Source organism: Tribolium castaneum, chromosome 3, assembly GCF_031307605.1.
Source record: "Tribolium castaneum strain GA2 chromosome 3, icTriCast1.1, whole genome shotgun sequence".
Lineage (NCBI taxonomy): Eukaryota > Metazoa > Arthropoda > Insecta > Coleoptera > Tenebrionidae > Tribolium > Tribolium castaneum.
In genome coordinates, this window is record NC_087396.1 from 22,427,770 (window position 1) to 22,450,509 (window position 22,740).

The window sequence follows — 22,740 nt, forward strand, 5'->3', positions numbered from 1 at the left end:
CTAGAGAGTTGTAAAGGCATATATAAATACGAAAAAGTATTATAGAACGAATTTAAAAAAAAAATTTTTTTTCACTTTCCTGAAGGTAAGTGTTAATAATACTCAGGAAATTTTAGCAAAAAAAAATCAAATTTTTAAATCACATAAAAAGTTCGTATAATACAGAAAATGGGCCGCTGAATTCAATGGAACAAACCGCATTGCTCTACGACTTTTAGTTTTTGAGTTATGAATTTTTTTGTTGGATAAAATTTTCCACTATGACAAATGGCTACCCTAAATTTAGGCAAAAAATTTTACATTTTTAATTCTTGTGAAAAATTGATATAATATGTAAAATGAGCCGTAGAATTCAACCGAACAAACCGCAATGCTCTACGACTTTTAGTTTTTTTTTTATGAATTTTTTTAGTGAAAAACTTTGATCGCCTCTGTAGCCGGAACCGTAGCCCGGAGCGGCTCCGGGTTTAATCGAAAAAATAGAGAAAATTAAGCGCTATCAGATGATTTTTTGCTCGTTGCTCTAAGTCTTACAGTTTCCGAGAAAAACGCAAAAAAAGGTTTCCATTTTCACTTTTTTTCAATTTTCAACCGCCAATTACGGCGAAACTATTAGAGTTATCGAGAAACGGAAAAATCGAGGACAACCGGTATAAAAAACTCTACAAAATGGCATAGGACTCAAGGCGATATCTCGCAAAAACATTTTCAATTTTCAATCGCCGATTACGGCCAAACTAACAGAGGTAGGAGAAAACTCTTTTTTCCATCGTAAAGAGCACATCAAAATCTATAAGATAGAATAAGTTTTATTTGATTCTGTGGCACTTTTAAAATTGACCATTTTGTAGGGGGGGGTGTTAACTTTTATTTAATTTTTTTTATTTTCCCAATTACGACTAAACTATTCAAAAAAGTGGAACTGTTTTGATCTTCACCTATGCAAAATGATCCGGGGAATCGATTGGCATCGAAAAAATTCCCAAATTCCCATTAGTTTTTTAGTTATGAATTTTTTTAAATTTTACCAATTTTTGCATTTATCTGCAATTTGCTCAAAAACTATTAGTCGGAGAACAATAATTTTTTTAGAAAAAAAAAGATAATTTAAAGAGCTTTCCAACGATAATAAACTTCATGGGGTTATCTCTGATAGTTCCGGAGCTATTGCTCAACAAATATTCCGGGTACCCAAAATCGACAAAAATTGCGACGAAAATTGAAAAAATCAATCATCAAAAAATCGAACATTTGGACTTTTTTGGACTTTTAACAACTCTAGAGAGTTGTAAAGGCATATATAAATACGAAAAAGTATTATAGAACAAATTAAAAAAAAAATTTTTTTTTCACTTTCCTGAAGGTAAGTGTTATAATACTCAGGAAATTTTAGCAAAAAAAAATCAAATTTTTAAATCACATAAAAAGTTCGTATAATACAGAAAATGGGCCGCTGAATTCAATGGAACAAACCGCATTGCTCTACGATTTTTAGTTTTTGAGTTATGAATTTTTTTGTTGGATAAAATTTTCCACTATGACAAATGGCTACCCTAAATTTAGGCAAAAAATTTTAAATTTTTAATTCTTGTGAAAAATTGATATAATATGTAAAATGAGCCGTAGAATTCAACCGAACAAACCGCAATGCTCTACGACTTTTAGTTTTTTTTTTATGAATTTTTTTAGTGAAAAACTTTGATCGCCTCTGTAGCCGGAACCGTAGCCCGGAGCGGCTCCGGGTTTAATCGAAAAAATAGAGAAAATTAAGCGCTATCAGATGATTTTTTGCTCGTTGCTCTAAGTCTTACAGTTTCCGAGAAAAACGCAAAAAAAGGTTTCCATTTTCACTTTTTTTCAATTTTCAACCGCCAATTACGGCGAAACTATTAGAGTTATCGAGAAACGGAAAAATCGAGGACAACCGGTATAAAAAACTCTACAAAATGGCATAGGACTCAAGGCGATATCTCGCAAAAACATTTTCAATTTTCAATCGCCGATTACGGCCAAACTAACAGAGGTAGGAGAAAACTCTTTTTTCCATCGTAAAGAGCACATCAAAATCTATAAGATAGAATAAGTTTTATTTGATTCTGTGGCACTTTTAAAATTGACCATTTTGTAGGGGGGGGTGTTAACTTTTATTTAATTTTTTTTATTTTCCCAATTACGACTAAACTATTCAAAAAAGTGGAACTGTTTTGATCTTCACCTATGCAAAATGATCCGGGGAATCGATTGGCATCGAAAAAATTCCCAAGTTCCCATTAGTTTTTTAGTTATGAATTTTTTTAAATTTTACCAATTTTTGCATTTATCTGCAATTTGCTCAAAAACTATTAGTCGGAGAACAATAATTTTTTTAGAAAAAAAAAGATAATTTAAAGAGCTTTCCAACGATAATAAACTTCATGGGGTTATCTCTGATAGTTCCGGAGCTATTGCTCAACAAATATTCCGGGTACCCAAAATCGACAAAAATTGCGACGAAAATTGAAAAAATCAATCATCAAAAAATCGAACATTTGGACTTTTTTGGACTTTTAACAACTCTAGAGAGTTGTAAAGGCATATATAAATACGAAAAAGTATTATAGAACAAATTAAAAAAAAATTTTTTTTTTCACTTTCCTGAAGGTAAGTGTTATAATACTCAGGAAATTTTAGCAAAAAAAAATCAAATTTTTAAATCACATAAAAAGTTCGTATAATACAGAAAATGGGCCGCTGAATTCAATGGAACAAACCGCATTGCTCTACGATTTTTAGTTTTTGAGTTATGAATTTTTTTGTTGGATAAAATTTTCCACTATGACAAATGGCTACCCTAAATTTAGGCAAAAAATTTTAAATTTTTAATTCTTGTGAAAAATTGATATAATATGTAAAATGAGCCGTAGAATTCAACCGAACAAACCGCAATGCTCTACGACTTTTAGTTTTTTTTTTATGAATTTTTTTAGTGAAAAACTTTGATCGCCTCTGTAGCCGGAACCGTAGCCCGGAGCGGCTCCGGGTTTAATCGAAAAAATAGAGAAAATTAAGCGCTATCAGATGGTTTTTTGATCGTTGCTCTAAGTCTTACAGTTTCCGAGAAAAACGCAAAAAAAGGTTTCTATTTTCACTTTTTTTCAATTTTCAACCGCCAATTACGGCGAAACTATTAGAGTTATCGAGAAACGGAAAAATCGAGGACAACCGGTATAAAAAACTCAACAAAATGGCATAGGATTCAAGGCGATATCTCGCAAAAACATTTTCAATTTTCAATCGCCGATTACGGCCAAACTAACAGAGGTAGGAGAAAACTCTTTTTTCCATCGTAAAGAGCACATCAAAATCTATAAGATAGAATAAGTTTTGTTTGATTCTGAGGCACTTTTAAAATTGACCATTTTGTAGGGGGGGGTGTTAACTTTTTTTTAATTTTTCTTATTTTTCCAATTACGACTAAACTATTTAAAAAAGTGGAACTGTTTTGATCTTCACCTATGCAAAATGATCCGGGGAATCGATTGGCATCGAAAAAATTGCCAAATTCCCATTAGTTTTTTAGTTATGAATTTTTTTAAATTTTACCAATTTTTGCATTTATCTGCAATTTGCTCATAAACTATTAGTCGGAGAACAATAATTTTTTTAGAAAAAAATAGATAATTTAAAGAGCTTTCCAACGATAATAAACTTCATGGGGTTATCTCTGATAGTTCCGGAGCTATTGCTCAACAAATATTCCGGGTACCCAAAATCGACAAAAATTGCGACGAAAATTGAAAAAATCAATCATCAAAAAATCGAACATTTGGACTTTTTTGGACTTTTAACAACTCTAGAGAGTTGTAAAGGCATATATAAATACGAAAAAGTATTATAGAACGAATTTAAAAAAAAAATTTTTTTTCACTTTCCTGAAGGTAAGTGTAATACTCAGGAAATTTTAGCAAAAAAAATCAAATTTTTAAATCACATAAAAAATTCGTATAATACAGAAAATGGGCCGCTGAATTCAATGGAACAAACCGCATTGCTCTACGACTTTTAGTTTTTGAGTTATAAATTTTTTTGTTGGATAAAATTTTCCACTATGACAAATGGCTACCCTAAATTTAGGCAAAAAATTTTAAATTTTTAATTCTTGTGAAAAATTGATATAATATGTAAAATGAGCCGTAGAATTCAACCGAACAAACCGCAATGCTCTACGACTTTTAGTTTTTTTTTTATGATTTTTTTTAGTGAAAAACTTTGATCGCCTCTGTAGCCGGAACCGTAGCCCGGAGCGGCTCCGGGTTTAATCGAAAAAATAGAGAAAATTAAGCGCTATCAGATGGTTTTTTGCTCGTTGCTCTAAGTCTTACAGTTTCCGAGAAAAACGCAAAAAAAGGTTTCCATTTTCACTTTTTTTCAATTTTCAACCGCCAATTACGGCGAAACTATTAGAGTTATCGAGAAACGGAAAAATCGAGGACAACCGGTATAAAAAACTCTACAAAATGGCATAGGACTCAAGGCGATATCTCGCAAAAACATTTTCAATTTTCAATCGCCGATTACGGCCAAACTAACAGAGGTAGGAGAAAACTCTTTTTTCCATCGTAAAGAGCACATCAAAATCTATAAGATAGAATAAGTTTTGTTTGATTCTGAGGCACTTTTAAAATTGACCATTTTGTAGGGGGGGGTGTTAACTTTTTTTTAATTTTTCTTATTTTTCCAATTACGACTAAACTATTTAAAAAAGTGGAACTGTTTTGATCCTCACCTATGCAAAATGATCCGGGGAATCGATTGGCATCGAAAAAATTGCCAAATTCCCATTAGTTTTTTAGTTATGAATTTTTTTAAATTTTACCAATTTTTGCATTTATCTGCAATTTGCTCAAAAACTATTAGTCGGAGAACAATAATTTTTTTAGAAAAAAATAGATAATTTAAAGAGCTTTCCAACGATAATAAACTTCATGGGGTTATCTCTGATAGTTCCAGAGCTATTGCTCAACAAATATTCCGGGTACCCAAAATCGACAAAAATTGCGACGAAAATTGAAAAAATCAATCATCAAAAAATCGAACATTTGGACTTTTTTGGACTTTTAACAACTCTAGAGAGTTGTAAAGGCATATATAAATACGAAAAAGTATTATAGAACAAATTAAAAAAAAATTTTTTTTTTCACTTTCCTGAAGGTAAGTGTTATAATACTCAGGAAATTTTAGCAAAAAAAAATCAAATTTTTAAATCACATAAAAAGTTCGTATAATACAGAAAATGGGCCGCTGAATTCAATGGAACAAACCGCATTGCTCTACGATTGTTAGTTTTTGAGTTATGAATTTTTTTGTTGGATAAAATTTTCCACTATGACAAATGGCTACCCTAAATTTAGGCAAAAAATTTTAAATTTTTAATTCTTGTGAAAAATTGATATAATATGTAAAATGAGCCGTAGAATTCAACCGAACAAACCGCAATGCTCTACGACTTTTAGTTTTTTTTTATGAATTTTTTTAGTGAAAAATTTTGATCGCCTCTGTAGCCGGAACCGTAGCCCGGAGCGGCTCCGGGTTTAATCGAAAAAATAGAGAAAATTAAGCGCTATCAGATGGTTTTTTGATCGTTGCTCTAAGTCTTACAGTTTCCGAGAAAAACGCAAAAAAAGGTTTCCATTTTCACTTTTTTTCAATTTTCAACCGCCAATTACGGCGAAACTATTAGAGTTATCGAGAAACGGAAAAATCGAGGACAACCGGTATAAAAAACTCTACAAAATGGCATAGGACTCAAGGCGATATCTCGCAAAAACATTTTCAATTTTCAATCGCTGATTACGGCCAAACTAACAGAGGTAGGAGAAAACTCTTTTTTTCATCGTAAAGAGCACATCAAAATCTATAAGATAGAATAAGTTTTATTTGATTCTGTGGCACTTTTAAAATTGACCATTTTGTAGGGGGGGGTGTTAACTTTTATTTAATTTTTTTTATTTTCTCAATTACGACTAAACTATTCAAAAAAGTGGAACTGTTTTGATCTTCACCTATGCAAAATGATCCGGGGAATCGATTGGCATCGAAAAAATTCCCAAATTCCCATTAGTTTTTTAGTTATGAATTTTTTTAAATTTTACCAATTTTTGCATTTATCTGCAATTTGCTCAAAAACTATTAGTCGGAGAACAATAATTTTTTTAGAAAAAAATAGATAATTTAAAGAGCTTTCCAACGATAATAAACTTCATGGGGTTATCTCTGATAGTTCCGGAGCTATTGCTCAACAAATATTCCGGGTACCCAAAATCGACAAAAATTGCGACGAAAATTGAAAAAATCAATCATCAAAAAATCGAACATTTGGACTTTTTTGGACTTTTAACAACTCTAGAGAGTTGTAAAGGCATATATAAATACGAAAAAGTATTATAGAACGAATTTAAAAAAAAAATTTTTTTTCACTTTCCTGAAGCTAAGTGTAATACTCAGGAAATTTTAGCAAAAAAAATCAAATTTTTAAATCACATAAAAAGTTCGTATAATACAGAAAATGGGCCGCTGAATTCAATGGAACAAACCGCATTGCTCTACGACTTTTAGTTTTTGAGTTATAAATTTTTTTGTTAGATAAAATTTTCCACTATGACAAATGGCTACCCTAAATTTAGGCAAAAAATTTTACATTTATAATTCTTGTGAAAAATTGATATAATATGTAAAATGAGCCGTAGAATTCAACCGAACAAACCGCAATGCTCTACGACTTTTAGTTTTTTTTTTATGAATTTTTTTAGTGAAAAACTTTGATCGCCTCTGTAGCCGGAACCGTAGCCCGGAGCGGCTCCGGGTTTAATCGAAAAAATAGAGAAAATTAAGCGCTATCAGATGATTTTTTGCTCGTTGCTCTAAGTCTTACAGTTTCCGAGAAAAACGCAAAAAAAGGTTTCCATTTTCACTTTTTTTCAATTTTCAACCGCCAATTACGGCGAAACTATTAGAGTTATCGAGAAACGGAAAAATCGAGGACAACCGGTATAAAAAACTCTACAAAATGGCATAGGACTCAAGGCGATATCTCGCAAAAACATTTTCAATTTTCAATCGCCGATTACGGCCAAACTAACAGAGCTAGGAGAAAACTCTTTTTTCCATCGTAAAGAGCACATCAAAATCTATAAGATAGAATAAGTTTTGTTTGATTCTGAGGCACTTTTAAAATTGACCATTTTGTAGGGGGGGGGTGTTAACTTTTTTTTAATTTTTCTTATTTTTCCAATTACGACTAAACTATTAAAAAAAGTGGAACTGTTTTGATCTTCACCTATGCAAAATGATCCGGGGAATCGATTGGCATCGAAAAAATTCCCAAATTCCCATTAGTTTTTTAGTTATGAATTTTTTTAAATTTTACCAATTTTTCATTTATCTGCAATTTGCTCAAAAACTATTAGTCGGAGAACAATAATTTTTTTAGAAAAAAATAGATAATTTAAAGAGCTTTCCAACGATAATAAACTTCATGGGGTTATCTCTGATAGTTCCGGAGCTATTGCTCAACAAATATTCCGGGTACCCAAAATCGACAAAAATTGCGACGAAAATTGAAAAAATCAATCATCAAAAAATCGAACATTTGGACTTTTTTGGACTTTTAACAACTCTAGAGAGTTGTAAAGGCATATATAAATACGAAAAAGTATTATAGAACAAATTTAAAAAAATTTTTTTTTTTCACTTTCCTGAAGGTAAGTGTTAATACTCAGGAAATTTTAGCAAAAAAAAATCAAATTTTTAAATCACATAAAAAGTTCGTATAATACAGAAAATGGGCCGCTGAATTCAATGGAACAAACCGCATTGCTCTACGATTTTTAGTTTTTGAGTTATGAATTTTTTTGTTGGATAAAATTTTCCACTATGACAAATGGCTACCCTAAATTTAGGCAAAAAATTTTAAATTTTTAATTCTTGTGAAAAATTGATATAATATGTAAAATGAGCCGTAGAATTCAACCGAACAAACCGCAATGCTCTACGACTTTTAGTTTTTTTTTTATGAATTTTTTTAGTGAAAAACTTTGATCGCCTCTGTAGCCGGAACCGTAGCCCGGAGCGGCTCCGGATTTAATCGAAAAAATAGAGAAAATTAAGCGCTATCAGATGGTTTTTTGATCGTTGCTCTAAGTCTTACAGTTTCCGAGAAAAACGCAAAAAAAGGTTTCCATTTTCACTTTTTTTCAATTTTCAACCGCCAATTACGGCGAAACTATAAGAGTTATCGAGAAACGGAAAAATCGAGGACAACCGGTATAAAAAACTCTACAAAATGGCATAGGACTCAAAGCGATATCTCGCAAAAACATTTTCAATTTTCAATCGCCGATTACGGCCAAACTAACAGAGGTAGGAGAAAACTCTTTTTTCCATCGTAAAGAGCACATCAAAATCTATAAGATAGAATAAGTTTTATTTGATTCTGTGGCACTTTTAAAATTGACCATTTTGTAGGGGGGGGTGTTAACTTTTATTTAATTTTTTTTATTTTCCCAATTACGACTAAACTATTCAAAAAAGTGGAACTGTTTTGATCTTCACCTATGCAAAATGATCCGGGGAATCGATTGGCATCGAAAAAATTCCCAAATTCCCATTAGTTTTTTAGTTATGAATTTTTTTAAATTTTACCAATTTTTGCATTTATCTGCAATTTGCTCAAAAACTATTAGTCGGAGAACAATAATTTTTTTAGAAAAAAATAGATAATTTAAAGAGCTTTCCAACGATAATAAACTTCATGGGGTTATCTCTGATAGTTCCGGAGCTATTGCTCAACAAATATTCCGGGTACCCAAAATCGACAAAAATTGCGACGAAAATTGAAAAAATCAATCATCAAAAAATCGAACATTTGGACTTTTTTGGACTTTTAACAACTCTAGAGAGTTGTAAAGGCATATATAAATACGAAAAAGTATTATAGAACGAATTTAAAAAAAAAATTTTTTTTCACTTTCCTGAAGGTAAGTGTAATACTCAGGAAATTTTAGCAAAAAAAATCAAATTTTTAAATCACATAAAAAGTTCGTATAATACAGAAAATGGGCCGCTGAATTCAATGGAACAAACCGCATTGCTCTACGACTTTTAGTTTTTGAGTTATAAATTTTTTTGTTAGATAAAATTTTCCACTATGACAAATGGCTACCCTAAATTTAGGCAAAAAATTTTACATTTATAATTCTTGTGAAAAATTGATATAATATGTAAAATGAGCCGTAGAATTCAACCGAACAAACCGCAATGCTCTACGACTTTTAGTTTTTTTTATGAATTTTTTTAGTGAAAAATTTTGATCGCCTCTGTAGCCGGAACCGTAGCCCGGAGCGGCTCCGGGTTTAATCGAAAAAATAGAGAAAATTAAGCGCTATCAGATGGTTTTTTGATCGTTGCTCTAAGTCTTACAGTTTCCGAGAAAAACGCAAAAAAAGGTTTCCATTTTCACTTTTTTTCAATTTTTAACCGCCAATTACGGCGAAACTATTAGAGTTATCGAGAAACGGAAAAATCAAGGACAACCGGAATAAAAAACTCTACAAAATGGCATAGGACTCAAGGCGATATCTCGCAAAAAAATTTTCAATTTTCAATCGCCGATTACGGCCAAACTAACAGAGGTAGGAGAAAACTCTTTTTTCTATCGTAAAGAGCACATCAAAATCTATAAGATAGAATAAGTTTTATTTGATTCTGAGGCATTTTTAAAATTGACCATTTTGTAGGGGGGGGTGTTAACTTTTTTTTAATTTTTCTTATTTTCCCAATTACGACTAAACTATTCAAAAAAGTGGAACTGTTTTGATCCTCACCTATGCAAAATGATCCGGGGAATCGATTGGCATCGAAAAAATTGCCAAATTCCCATTAGTTTTTTAGTTATAAATTTTTTTAAATTTTACCAATTTTTGCATTTATCTGCAATTTGCTCAAAAACTATTAGTCGGAGAACAATAATTTTTTTAGAAAAAAATAGATAATTTAAAGAGCTTTCCAACGATAATAAACTTCATGGGGTTATCTCTGATAGTTCCGGAGCTATTGCTCAACAAATATTCCGGGTACCCAAAATCGACAAAAATTGCGACGAAAATTGAAAAAATCAATCATCAAAAAATCGAACATTAGGACTTTTTTGGACTTTTAACAACTCTTGAGAGTTGTAAAGGCATATATAAATACGAAAAAGTATTATAGAACGAATTTAAAAAAAAAATTTTTAAATCTCATGAAAAGTTCGTATAATACAGAAAATGGGCCGCTGAATTCAATGGAACAAACCGCATTGCTCTACGACTTTTAGTTTTTGAGTTATGAATTTTTGAAAATTTTACCAATTTTTGCATTTATCTGCAATTTTCTCGTAAACTATTAGTCGGAGAAGAATGATCTTTTTTGAAAAGAATAGATTAGCTAAAGAGCTTTCCAACGATAGTACACTTCATAGGGTTATCCCTAAGAGTTCCGGAGTTATTGCTTGACAAATGTTCCGGGTATACAGAATCGACCAAAATCGTGATAAAAATTCAAAAAATCAAAACTCTAAAAATCGAATCTGTTGACTTTTATGGTACTTTTAACAACTCGAAAGGACTCAAAAAAACACAAAAAAGTTTATAACACTTTGCTAGAACGACTGATTTTCAAAACATTTTTTTTTAAATTTTCGTAGCTGTTTGAGTTCAAGTCCAGCAAACCTATGATTCCAAATACTTTTAACTTTAGGCAAGCCCGTGGCGCCCGACCACCGCGTGGAGGTGATGGCGGAGCCCCCACGTCTCACCATTCGCCAATTATCGAAAGACGACCGCGGAATGTACCAGTGCCTGGCGAGCAACAACTGGGACCAAGCCCAAGCCACTGCCGAACTGGACATGGGCGACGCCGGTCCTGAGCTGATCTATTGGTTCTCAGAGCAGACGCTCCAGCCAGGACCGATGGTTTCGCTGAAATGTGTCGCAACAGGAAACCCGCCGCCTCAGTTCACGTGGACTCTGGATGGGTTTCCGCTTCCAGACCATCCTCGATTTTTGGTCGGGCAATATGTCACGATCCAGGACGACGTGATCAGCCACGTGAATATCACCAATATCAAGGCGGAAGATGGGGGCGAATACACATGTACGGCGCATAACAGCGTCGGGAAAATATCACACAGTGCCAGGTATGCATAGTGATTTGATGCAAAAATCGTACGATCCGACAAAATTGATAAAACAAACGCAAACAATGCCGGCTATTTTTTTGCAAAATAAATCAAACATTAGATCGAGTGGTTTAAGCCCCTTAATTAATCAATTATTAAAATCAATTACATAAGAAAAAACCTGATTTGGGTACACATTTGCACACAAACGGTTCAATTTTAATTTAATGGCAAACAAGATAAATGAAAACGCGAAGTAAATTTTCCTTTTTTTATAAAACAACAAATCGCAAACTTTTTCAGAAACTTTAAACGCCAACTTATTCAGATATTTCAGAAAATAATTAATTAGCTTACATGGATCGTTGGCTTTTTATTTAACTAGACTTCAGACAAACGAGAAAAGTTTTAAAGAATCGCTGAACTATACTTTTTCTCATTATACCTATTTCAAGATTTTTTTTAAATCTTCTAATTAATATTCTAGACACAAAGCTGCATTTTTTTCAAAAACAAACTTACTTAGCACACTCTGTATTTGCTTTTTCAGGAGATAACACTTAGTAATTGTTTCAACGTGTTTTTCTAATAACTGATTTTTCAACTTTTCTTAAACAGAATATTTGGCTTATTTCAAAAACTAATTAATAGTCACACAAAATTCCAAGTTTGCTCTTAAGTGCTATCATTTCGTCCATGCATGTGATTTTTTCAGAATTTTTTTATTTTTTTTTATAACAATTAATTAAGAATAAATCCTTAGGTCTTATGCCGTTCTAAAACAAACAATAAAAATTTTTGTGCAAAAATATGTTGCTAATTCAAAAAAATATTAATTAAGTTATAATTAAAATTTCAGATTAACGTAATTTTAAGCTATATAGCTCAATTTTTTTACGTATTTTTTGCACAAAATATCTTGTAAGCGTCGTATATTTTACAATAACAGTACGAAGTGAATCTGCTAAATAACTACATACTTATATTTTTTCTACATCATAAAAAATATTTATCACACAGAATTCAGCTACCAAATACCTTATATTTTGTTCTATGCATGTAAATTTTTTCAATTTTATTTTATAATTTCTTTTTATTATTGTTTACTAACTAATAATAAATTGCGTTAAAAATCATCATTTCATATGTCATTTTAGAGTAAGCGATACTTTAGTGTTGTTTTGTGCAAAAAATCGATAAAATAAATCTCACTAGCTTCGAAAAATAATTAACAAAGTATAACTCAAAAATACAAATAAATTTGGTTATTAGCAACAATTTTCTAAAAAACAATTTGCTCGTTTACGCATCATTGTTTTAGAATAAACTATAAACCACAAAATTTTGATTAATTCTTCACAGTTTTAATTTTTTGATATTTCTTAATATTCTTAAGTAATTCATTTTAATTATAATTAAAAGCAGGAAAATTCTGAAAAAATTCATAATATCAGAGACTGATTTTTGCGCAAAAGTATTTGAGATATAGTAATAAATTATTTATTTTGTTCATATAAAAATTTTTAATTATTTAATATTTATTTGAAGGCGTCAAAAAATTTTGAAAAAATGCTAATACATAAAAAACCAGGTATGTTTCTATTTTAATCAAAAATTGAAAAACACGTTCTAGAAAAATGATGCTTTTGATGTAATGATAACGTTACATCTATTTTTAAAATTATTTTTATTTTTTTAATATTTCTTAGAAGAAAAATTTTTTAAGACAAGGTTTTTTTTAAAATGGTAATGAAAAATTACCCTAACGACTAAATTACGCTGTTTCAGCCAGTCCTGTGTAATTTAATTTTTAAATCCATCATTTGACAACATATTTACCAAGAAAGTTGGTAGACACAGGTCAAAAATTTGTAGAATTAAAAAAAAAAGTTACATACTTATTATTTTTTTTATTATTTCTTAGCCAAGCCTGAGTGATTCAGCTCATTCTTGATTTAGAAACTAGTGTGCTTCAAGAAAGTCAAAAATCGCCAAATTAGGCCTAAATTACTTTATTCCAGTTAATTTCAAGAGGTTTAAATCGTAAATAACTTGCAAACTCCTATTTTTAAAGTAACTGTAATCGACTTTTTAATTATTTACCACAGTTTTGCCTTTTAAGTGTTCGGAAATTGTCCGCAAACTCAGAGAATTTGAAAAGTTGATGTAAAAAGTGTTTAAACTGAGCTAAAATGCTGCCTGTATAGTTTTTTTTTTTTCAAATATATTTTTTCACTGATCCGAATTGGTTTCGTACAGTTTTTAGACGATTACGCTTTGGATTACAGATGGCGTAGTGTACATTTTGCGTTCCAAATGCTAATTTAATTTCATTTTCACGTCCCGTCCTCCTTTTTCTTTCCCCATCCGAGAAAATAACTCCAATTCCCCATGTGTTCCATTTTTGACACATTCCAAATGACGGGAATCCTCCCTTTATGAGCCTCATATCTCATCTCAGGGTGAACGTCTACGGCCTCCCCTACATAAGAGAAATGCCGAAAATCACCGGAGTGGCCGGAGGCAGTCTGGTGATCAAATGTCCCGTGGCGGGATACCCCATCGAGACCATAAGCTGGGAGCGCGAAGGCCAAATCCTGCCGGTGAATCGTCGGCAGCGGGTTTACGCCAACGGCACTCTGGTGGTGGAGCAGACGCAGAGGAACGAGGACGCCGGCACCTACACGTGCCAGGCGCAAAATCGGCAGCGGAACTCCGACAGAAGGAACGTCGAGGTGCAAGTTATAGGCAAGTTCAGTGTTCATGCATATTAATAGAAATCGCGTCTCATAACTGCAAATGTGGGGGTTTTCAACCACGTCACGGACACCGGGTTATTCGCTTTGAGGCGATAGATTCGAGGATAAAAGAATCTCTTACAAAATTTAACGCACACCTGATGGAAATGCTAAATGCAGGCTGGAATTTTCACGCGCCGGGGGGGTTTCACACGAAGGGAAAATAAAACCAAAGTGTGTTTTGTGAAAAAAAAGTTTTTTTAATGGAAATTCGTTCGTTCTCATTTAAATAAAAAACAATTGGAGACGGAAATTCGCCACTAACAATTTTTCGAAATTTAGGAACGAAAAGTGGGGTTGTTTGTAACGTAATAAGAGTGAAAACGGATGCAAATAAAAGTAGTTTTCACTGATAACAACCTGCAAGATTTGACTCTTTGCCGGTCAGGTGCTTTTCTAACTAAAAAATTTATATGAATACGATTTTATTCCGCAACACGATTAATCCACGACTTTTTGGAAAATTTTGGGTTTCCCAGACGATTACGAAATAACAGTTAATTTGCTAAAAATTTGCCGATAATCTCGTGATTGGTCTGTCTTGCTGGCGGGCGTGTATTAGTTCATCAATATCCAATGACAAACACCTTGCAATTTTTTGTGAGGTAGATAAGCAGGTTGTGGGTACTACCTTTGTTTTTATTGGTCAAATACGCATTTTTGGAACAAATGAGACGGTAAACCGGCACTAGCCCTTCCCACAAATAAAATCCAACTTAATGCGATTTTTCAATGGTTCAACATCATTTTTTTCAATTCTACCGTAATAATTTTATCTCAAATTGTATTTTTTTTGTTTTTGGCACAATCTCACATTATCTTCACTCTCAGAAGACGAACTGCTGCTTTCATGTTGATTTCCAAATTTGCAAAAATTAAACACGTTAATGGGCGAAAATTGCGGCTTTAAACTTAAATATAACAAGAACAAGAATAAGATTATTATAAACATAATTAATTAAGCTAAAGAGACAAATAATACAGTTTTAAATAGTAATATTTAGTTGGAGTTTTTTCCTCAGTTTTCACTACTACCAAAAAATTGAGTCAAAGTTGTTTGAAAAAAATACAATAATTTTATTTGTTTATATCAAAGAATGCTTAAGTACCATTTATTATCTACTGAGCGATAAAATGGTAAAAAAATATGAAAATATATATTAAAAAACCGTACGCAACCTAGATAGTTTTTTAATTTGATATGAGTAGTCAACTGTTTTGTGATTTTACAAACAAAATTTTATTTTATTTTATTTATTATTTATTTATTTTATTAGGTGGAGATATGTTGTTTGATTTTATAATAAAATATGTTTTACCCAAATAAAAACGTGATCTGGGGTTTTTTGAAAATTTTAAGAACACATGTTGTGCATAATAACGTCCAAAATCTGTCAGTTAACATTTTCCAATCTTTGAACACCTGTATTACGTTAAATATAGATTTTTAAGCACTTTTTCTAAAACACACAAAGACCTTTTTTGTGGTATAGTTTAAATAATTTGGAATTTTATCAAACATAAGATATTAATCAAGATATCCATTACGCTTAAGTACGATTTCTTTAGATTTTGTGTTTCAGATGTGTTTTTTAATGATTTTCATCTAGTTAACTTTGGTTTACATGTAAAATAAATTGTGCCACTCTCCTCAATTGAATCCTCTGTCAATAAACGTCAAATCCGTCAGTTGTTAAATTTAGTTTTTTTTATTTCTTTAAAATACAGCTAAATTGTTACACTGTGCAAAAAACACTTTTATTATTGAAACTTAATAAATGGAGAACGGTAATATTCGAAGTCTAAATGCCTATTATTAGTTCTATAAAGCGGCATTTCTGATTTTACATGAGAAATTCACAGACGACTAGATGAGAATCATTCAAAAACACATTGTGTTATAAACATTTATTTGCTTTAGATACAAAAAATTACAGAATAATACAAACATTTGAACTAGATACAGATTATATTTAAAATACTTGAAGACAGAAAAGCATAAATTACCATAGAAACAACATTAGAACATTACACAAAAAAGAGAAGAAGAAAAGAAATCTACTCAGGGTTCCAAAGTAGAAGAGCACTTATTTTAGTGATTGTTCTTATTAATTCATTTGTCACGTCAGCTGACCTTTATTTAGACTAAAAATTGTTACATTAGAATTTTGTTAGATTTATTTTTTGTTCGATTCTAAAATTTTTATTTGGTTTTTGGGTCGTAACATTTTTAATTGAAAAACTTCCATTATTACTAGTTAGAAATTAAAATCACAAATCCATGCATTTTTTTACATTTTATTCTCCATTATTCTTTGCTTTCTTCTCACTACTTAAACTAATTAAACGCTTGCTTGATACTATCATTAAAGCCCCTGAACATAATGTAACATTATTTTACCCCAAAAAATTATTTTGAAAATTGATAGGTGTGCCGTCAAAATATTCCCTTCACGCCTTTTATTATTTTTTATATTTGGCGTAATCAGGCCCTGCCATCCATAAAAATATTCATTACTCCCAACACGTCGAAATTCTATTTATTATTAACGAGCTCCGTAAATATTTGTCATCGTCATGATGCAATTTCAATTTTTGCGCTTGTCGTTTTCAGCCGATACGTGATGAATGCTGGTGCATGTTTGCAATTTTTTCTGGTTTTGTTTTCCAGTACCGCCAAAGATCCTGCCCATAAATCCGATGACGGGTGTGTTGCGAGAGGGAATGCGTGCGGCAATAACCTGCCAAATTATGGAAGGAGACTTGCCGATAACATTCCGGTGGGAGCGCAACGCCAAAGCCGTTTCCAATAACGTCGCTCTGGGAACGGTAATAAGGCGAATCGACGAGTTTTCCTCGTCTTTAATTATCGAACAGGTGACATCCGCTCATTCCGGAAATTACACTTGCATCGCCAGCAACGTGGCGGGGGCGGAGAAGCACGTCGTGCCGCTCACTGTCAACGGTAATCGACTTACGGTGGCGGTTTGGGGGCGGCTTTCTAACCGCCGGCTGTTGCAGTGCCGCCGAGGTGGACGGTGGAGCCCGCAGACTCCAGCGTCGCTGCTGGACAGGAGGCCACCATGCATTGCCAGGCAGATGGGTATCCCAAGCCAGCTGTCACCTGGAAAAAGGCCGTGGGTACGACTAGATCCCAATTTTTCATTTTTTACAGATTTCTCAAATATCATCCAAATTCTAGACTCCACAAGTCCGGTTTTTGCAAATTCTAGAATTTCTAGAATTTTGGATTTGAAGATACAAGTCAGAACGGTGATAATTTTTTTAAACTTAAATACAATAAAAAAAACAAAATTCAAACAAAGTAGGTTCAGAAACTGTATTTTTTATACCTCTTGGGATATCAAATTTAACTTTCAAAATACAATATTCTACATCAAACTGTGATTATTAATTAAATTTAGAATTAGATGATTTAGGTATTTTGTTAAAAAAATTGTTTTTAATTCACGTAAAGATAGATCACCTACTTAAAGAATAAAAATGTTAACAAAGTTAAGAGATTTATTAGTGGCTAAGAAAAAGTATAAGCAATTGTCACTGCCCTACGTGATATCAAACTTTTATTAGAGATTTTGTTAGTTAGAAATTTTATTTGTGTTATTTTGTTTTGTTTGATTATTTTGTTTGTATTATTAAAGTTGGACAATATATAATTTTCCAATAATTTAATGCATTTTTTTATTTATTTATAAAGGTTACCCGGATTCTTTTTTACTTAATCCCAAAAAACAAGCTGATTTTCCAAATATGCTACAGTTTTCTTCTAGTAAAATTATAAAATTCTAAAATGTCGTAATAAGTTGAATAATAATAATAATAATAATAATAATAATAATAATAATAATAATAATAATAATAATAATAATAATAATAATAATAATAATAATAATAATAATAATAATAATAATAATAATAATAATAATAATAATAACAATAATAATAAATAAATAAACAAACTCTATGGGGCAAACTCTAGCTAAAGGTTATTCAAACAAAACCAAAAAAAATGTATAAAAATTAAACAATAAGAAAATAAAACAAAAAAAAATAAAGAAAATTACTCAAGTAAGAGCAAAGAAGTACAAAAAAAATAAAAACCAAAAAAGAAACAAATGAGTGAATGTAGAAATAGAAACGTAGCATCTAATGTTGAATGTAGAAATTTAATATCTATTTTATAAAACTGTGCATTTTCTGATACTCTAAGTTTATATTCTGAATCCGAATTTCTTAACTGTGTTGAATTCTAAAATTTAAAGGTTTTTTATTAAAATAATCGGAAATTTTATTTTAGAGTTTTAACTATCAATTTAGTGATGCTAAGAGCCTTGTTTTGTAGCTTTTTAACGGACTGTTAGAATTTAACTCTGGTTTAAATTGTATATCTTTAAATTTTATTGGCTTATTGCTTTTAAACTTTAACAGTTTTATTATAGAATAACACCTAAAAACAGCTAATTACAAAATTCTTGAAAATAGTAGAAAACCAAATTTTTCAAAAAAAGACTTTTTTTGTATAGCAATATTTTATTTCTGCATTAACGGTTTATGAAATGTAAATTCTTGCGCTAAATCCTAAAATTAACCAGTTTGGTTGAAAAAACACTTAACTTTTAATTTAAAATCAAATGAGTGACAAAAAAAACAAAATTTTCTGTGAAATTCTAGAAAACGCTTGCCAATCAAAATAAATGGGCCATTTTCTGATTTTTTTTTATTATTTAGTTATAAATAAAATTCAGAAGTTGAAAATGAGCAGAAATTTTAATTTAAAATTTTAGCTATCAAATTTATTGAATCTTAACCACCAAATTTGAGTCAAATTAAATCTAATGGCCTACAAATAACTAAGACAATTTCAACAAATATAATTTTAATTCTAGAATAATACTTTAAAATTTTTGACTTTTTAATGGATGATTCCCAGTTATTTTGTCAAAAAACTTTTTTTTTTAATTACCGAATGTAGTCTGTATTAATTTGCTCACAATTCTAGTAACATAATTTAATTCAAAAAATAATAATTCATTTTGTTATAAAAGGATGAGATTGTTTAGAAAAACTTTGATTTAAGTAAGAATAAAATCTGAGTAAACAAAAGTCGCTTAATTCCGATAATTTTTGTTATTAAATATAATATTAGTCAGAAAGTTATTAAAAAAAATATTCCAAAAAGTCAGCAGAATCGATCAACACCTACCCTTCAAGTCAAAATCATCAGCATTGAAACGAAAATCCAAAAATTCTGTAGAAACTAAAATGTATTCATTAAAAGAGACTTTTATTGCAACTCATTTTTCAACATCCTATTTACTGGAGAATAATTTTGGATGATGCATAATTTAATCTTGTATCAGTTTTTGAAACCCAATAAAAAATTCCGCTTGAACGCGAAAAGTTAATTAATTGTGATGAAATCAGGTGAGCAACCCGGCGAATACAAAGACTTCCTGTTCGAGCCCAACGTGCAGCAATTCCCCAACGGTTCGTTAAACTTCCTCCACATATCAAAAGAAAACGAAGGGCAATACTTATGCGAAGCGAAAAACAATATCGGCGCTGGCGTCAGCAAAGTCATTTTCCTCAAAGTCAACGGTAACCCCCCCAACTTTCCCACAATTTTCTCTAACAATTGTCGACAGCTCCGGCCCACTTCCTGCAGAAATCGAAGCAGCTGCAGGTGGTGAAGGGCGAGCAGGCCCACCTGCAGTGCTCGGCCCTCGGCGACACCCCCATGGAGATCACCTGGAAGCTCGGGGGCCAACACATATCCAACGACGGCGATCAGCGCTACTCCGTGCGGGCGCAGCAACTGGCCGAGGGGATGGTCTCCGAGCTGAGCATTGAGAGGACGATCAGACAGGACACGGGGATTTTTACGTGTTCGGCGAGCAACGCCTACGGAAGCGATGACATGAATATTCAGCTGATCGTGCAGGAGATTCCAGAACCGCCGAGGAACGTCAGGGTAATGGACCAGTTATCGAGATCGATCGGCATATCTTGGACGCAGCCGTACGCCGGAAATAGCCCCATCACTAACTACATTGTCCAGTACAAACCGGGATCAGGTAATTACACCCCTTCTGCCATTATCATGGAAATGATAAACATCGCTGCTAATGGACGAAAGGCTCAAATGACGGGTTAAATGAAGGATCAAGGGGCGTAAACACTGAAATAAATCTTACCTAGTTTGCGATTTAATTACGAAATTAATCGATTTTTTGTGCGCATGTAATTCAATTAATTACGAAAGCATTTCACATTTAATAAATGAGAACACAAGTTTCTAGCAACTAGTTTCCAGTTTCGTCACAAACCAGCTCACTGTTTCAAATAGCGTGTTAGTTGTTTCGTACAAAGTTGGGCTGAATTATAATCAGAAGTAAAGCAAAATCCTGGAGCGTGATCCAGAATTTAAAAAGGGAGGGTGCACAAGTCCAAGATAGTGACTTCACTTTTACATAAAAATAATAAATAGAGATAATAATAAAGGAATCCTAGGCTAAATGTGCACAGAGCGGAACAATACCCGGATTTTTCGAAAAATTTCAGGGTTTTCCTTAAGGTTAAAGAAGAAGACGTTTTAGTGTTTTAGTGTATTTCTAAGCCGTCAGATGACGCAAAATTTATTTTTCTACAGTGCATCCATCTCTACCGTTTTTAAAAATATTATAAACATTTCTTTAAAATTTTTACAAAAAAAATTTTTTGTTTAAAAATTAAAAATTGTCTCAATTTCAGTTTCGATTTGAAATTAGATTGCAAATGACGATAAAAATAGAAAAATAATTTACATTACACTTGTCTTTGCCGCACTGTGCGTTCCCTTTGGCCTTAATATCGTACCGAGCAAATATTGACTCTTCGAGAGTTAACCGAGAAATCGTTTCAGAAAAGTGACTCCAATAATATTTCGCTGTAAAAAACAGTTATTTCTCGGCTTATTTGCAGAAGCGTGGCCGAATCAGCCGGCCAAGGTGACAGTTCCCGGCTCGCAAATCACCACGACTTTGCAGAACCTGCGCCCTGCCCAAGTATATCACCTCCGGATTTTGGCGGAGAACCGCTTGGGTCTAAGCGACCCGAGTCAAGTCGTCCAAGTGAGCACCCTGGAAGAAGGTAATTTAATCCAAGCTCGGATCCAATTACCAATTATCCGCCAGCTTGACCAAAAACACGCTACTCTCTCTCTCCCTTAATCCCTCCTCGGGTTATTATGTCCGAAAAATAATGCGCGCTTAAGGAGGGATTAAATCGGGAGAGTAAACATCGTTTGCTTTTGATTTAATCAAGCGAACCGAACCGATTAAATCTTAATTTAGTGCCGAGCGGGGCCCCTGTTGATATAAGGGCCGAGGCGAAGAGTTCAACTGAATTGGTGGTCACTTGGGAACCCCCGAATCGGGAAACTTGGAATGGTAATCTCTTAGGCTATCATGTGGGGTACCAGGAGGTCTCGACGGAAGATTCGAACAATGTGGCGCAGTCCTACACCTTTAAAAGCGTGGAAGTGAGGCCACATTATGGGGGCGAAGCCGTGCTGCAAGGCCTGTCCAAGTACACCACGTATGGGATTATAGTACAGGTAACTACATTATCGACTTTGTTTAGGTTGAAAACATTATTACACAACCCTTTAATAAGCTTTGTTTTTGGTTTCTAATGTATAACTCCGTCTCAATGTCATTTTTAATAAAAATATTAGCCCGGCGCATCCACCATTTTTAGCTTATATTTTCCAAACAATTGAAAAGCGAACACACTTTATAAACAGTATTTACTTATTAAGAAAAAACTATAAACTTGTGTTTAGTGCAGTAATTCAAAGTTACTAATAAATATTAGAAAAAACTGCGCATGCACCATTTTTAATATCTTATAAAAACGACATTATCTACTTATTTGTAACGGATTAAAGAGACATTATCATGCGACCTTTTGTAAGCCTTGTTTCTTATTTCTTGCAAACAATGATTTCATCGATATATTACTTTAAACGAAAAAATATTGCTCCGGCGCATCCACCATTTTTAGCTTATATTTTTCTAAACCATTGAAAAGCGAACAAACTTTATAAACAGTATTTACTTATTAAGAAAAAACTATAAACTTGTGTTTAGTGCAATCAGTAAGTGTTGCCAACAAATCTTAGAAGAATTGTCCCGGCGCATCCACCATTTTTACTACAACATTATTTGGTTCTATTTATTTATTTCGTTTCTAAATTTATGCAGAACAAACAAACACGATAATGTCTATTTGAAAAAGATAGTGTTTAGTGCAGTAATTCAAAGTTACTAATAAATATTAGAAAAAACTGCGCATCCACCATTTTTAATATCTTATAAAAACGACATTATCTACTTATTTGTAACGGATTAAAGAGACATTATCATGCGACCTTTTGTAAGCCTTGTTTCTTATTTCTTGTAAACAATGATTTCGTCGATATATTACTTTAAACAAAAAAATATTGCTCCGGCGCATCCACCATTTTTACTACAACATTATATGGTATTATTTTTTTGGCACCTCGTTTCTAAATTTATGCAAAACAAACAAACATAATAATGTTTATTAAAAAACGTAGTGTTTAGTACAATAATTCACCAACAAATTAAAAAAAAACGGCGCATCCACCATTTTTTATTTCTTATAAAAACGACTTATTTGTAACGGATTAAAAAAACATTATTATACGATCTTTTATTGTAAGCC

The 22,740-nt window shown here is 32.2% G+C and overlaps 1 protein-coding gene across 10 annotated transcripts in view; it reads left to right on the plus strand.

The window, feature by feature from the left end:
- Positions 1–22,740, plus strand: part of Dscam4 (Down syndrome cell adhesion molecule 4) — a 94,391-nt gene that overhangs the window by 60,630 nt on the left and 11,021 nt on the right. For 9 of the 10 annotated variants that reach the window (XM_064355843.1, XM_015981426.2, XM_064355844.1 and 6 more), the window contains exons 7-14: positions 10,774–11,212; positions 13,656–13,942; positions 16,664–16,957; positions 17,014–17,133; positions 19,438–19,611; positions 19,659–20,087; positions 20,974–21,141; positions 21,345–21,607. In XM_064355843.1, the coding sequence (XP_064211913.1) occupies positions 10,774–11,212; positions 13,656–13,942; positions 16,664–16,957; positions 17,014–17,133; positions 19,438–19,611; positions 19,659–20,087; positions 20,974–21,141; positions 21,345–21,607 (2,174 nt within the window). The remainder of the gene's footprint in view (positions 1–10,773; positions 11,213–13,655; positions 13,943–16,663; positions 16,958–17,013; positions 17,134–19,437; positions 19,612–19,658; positions 20,088–20,973; positions 21,142–21,344; positions 21,608–22,740) is intronic. The other variant, XM_015981430.2, reaches the window with a different exon arrangement.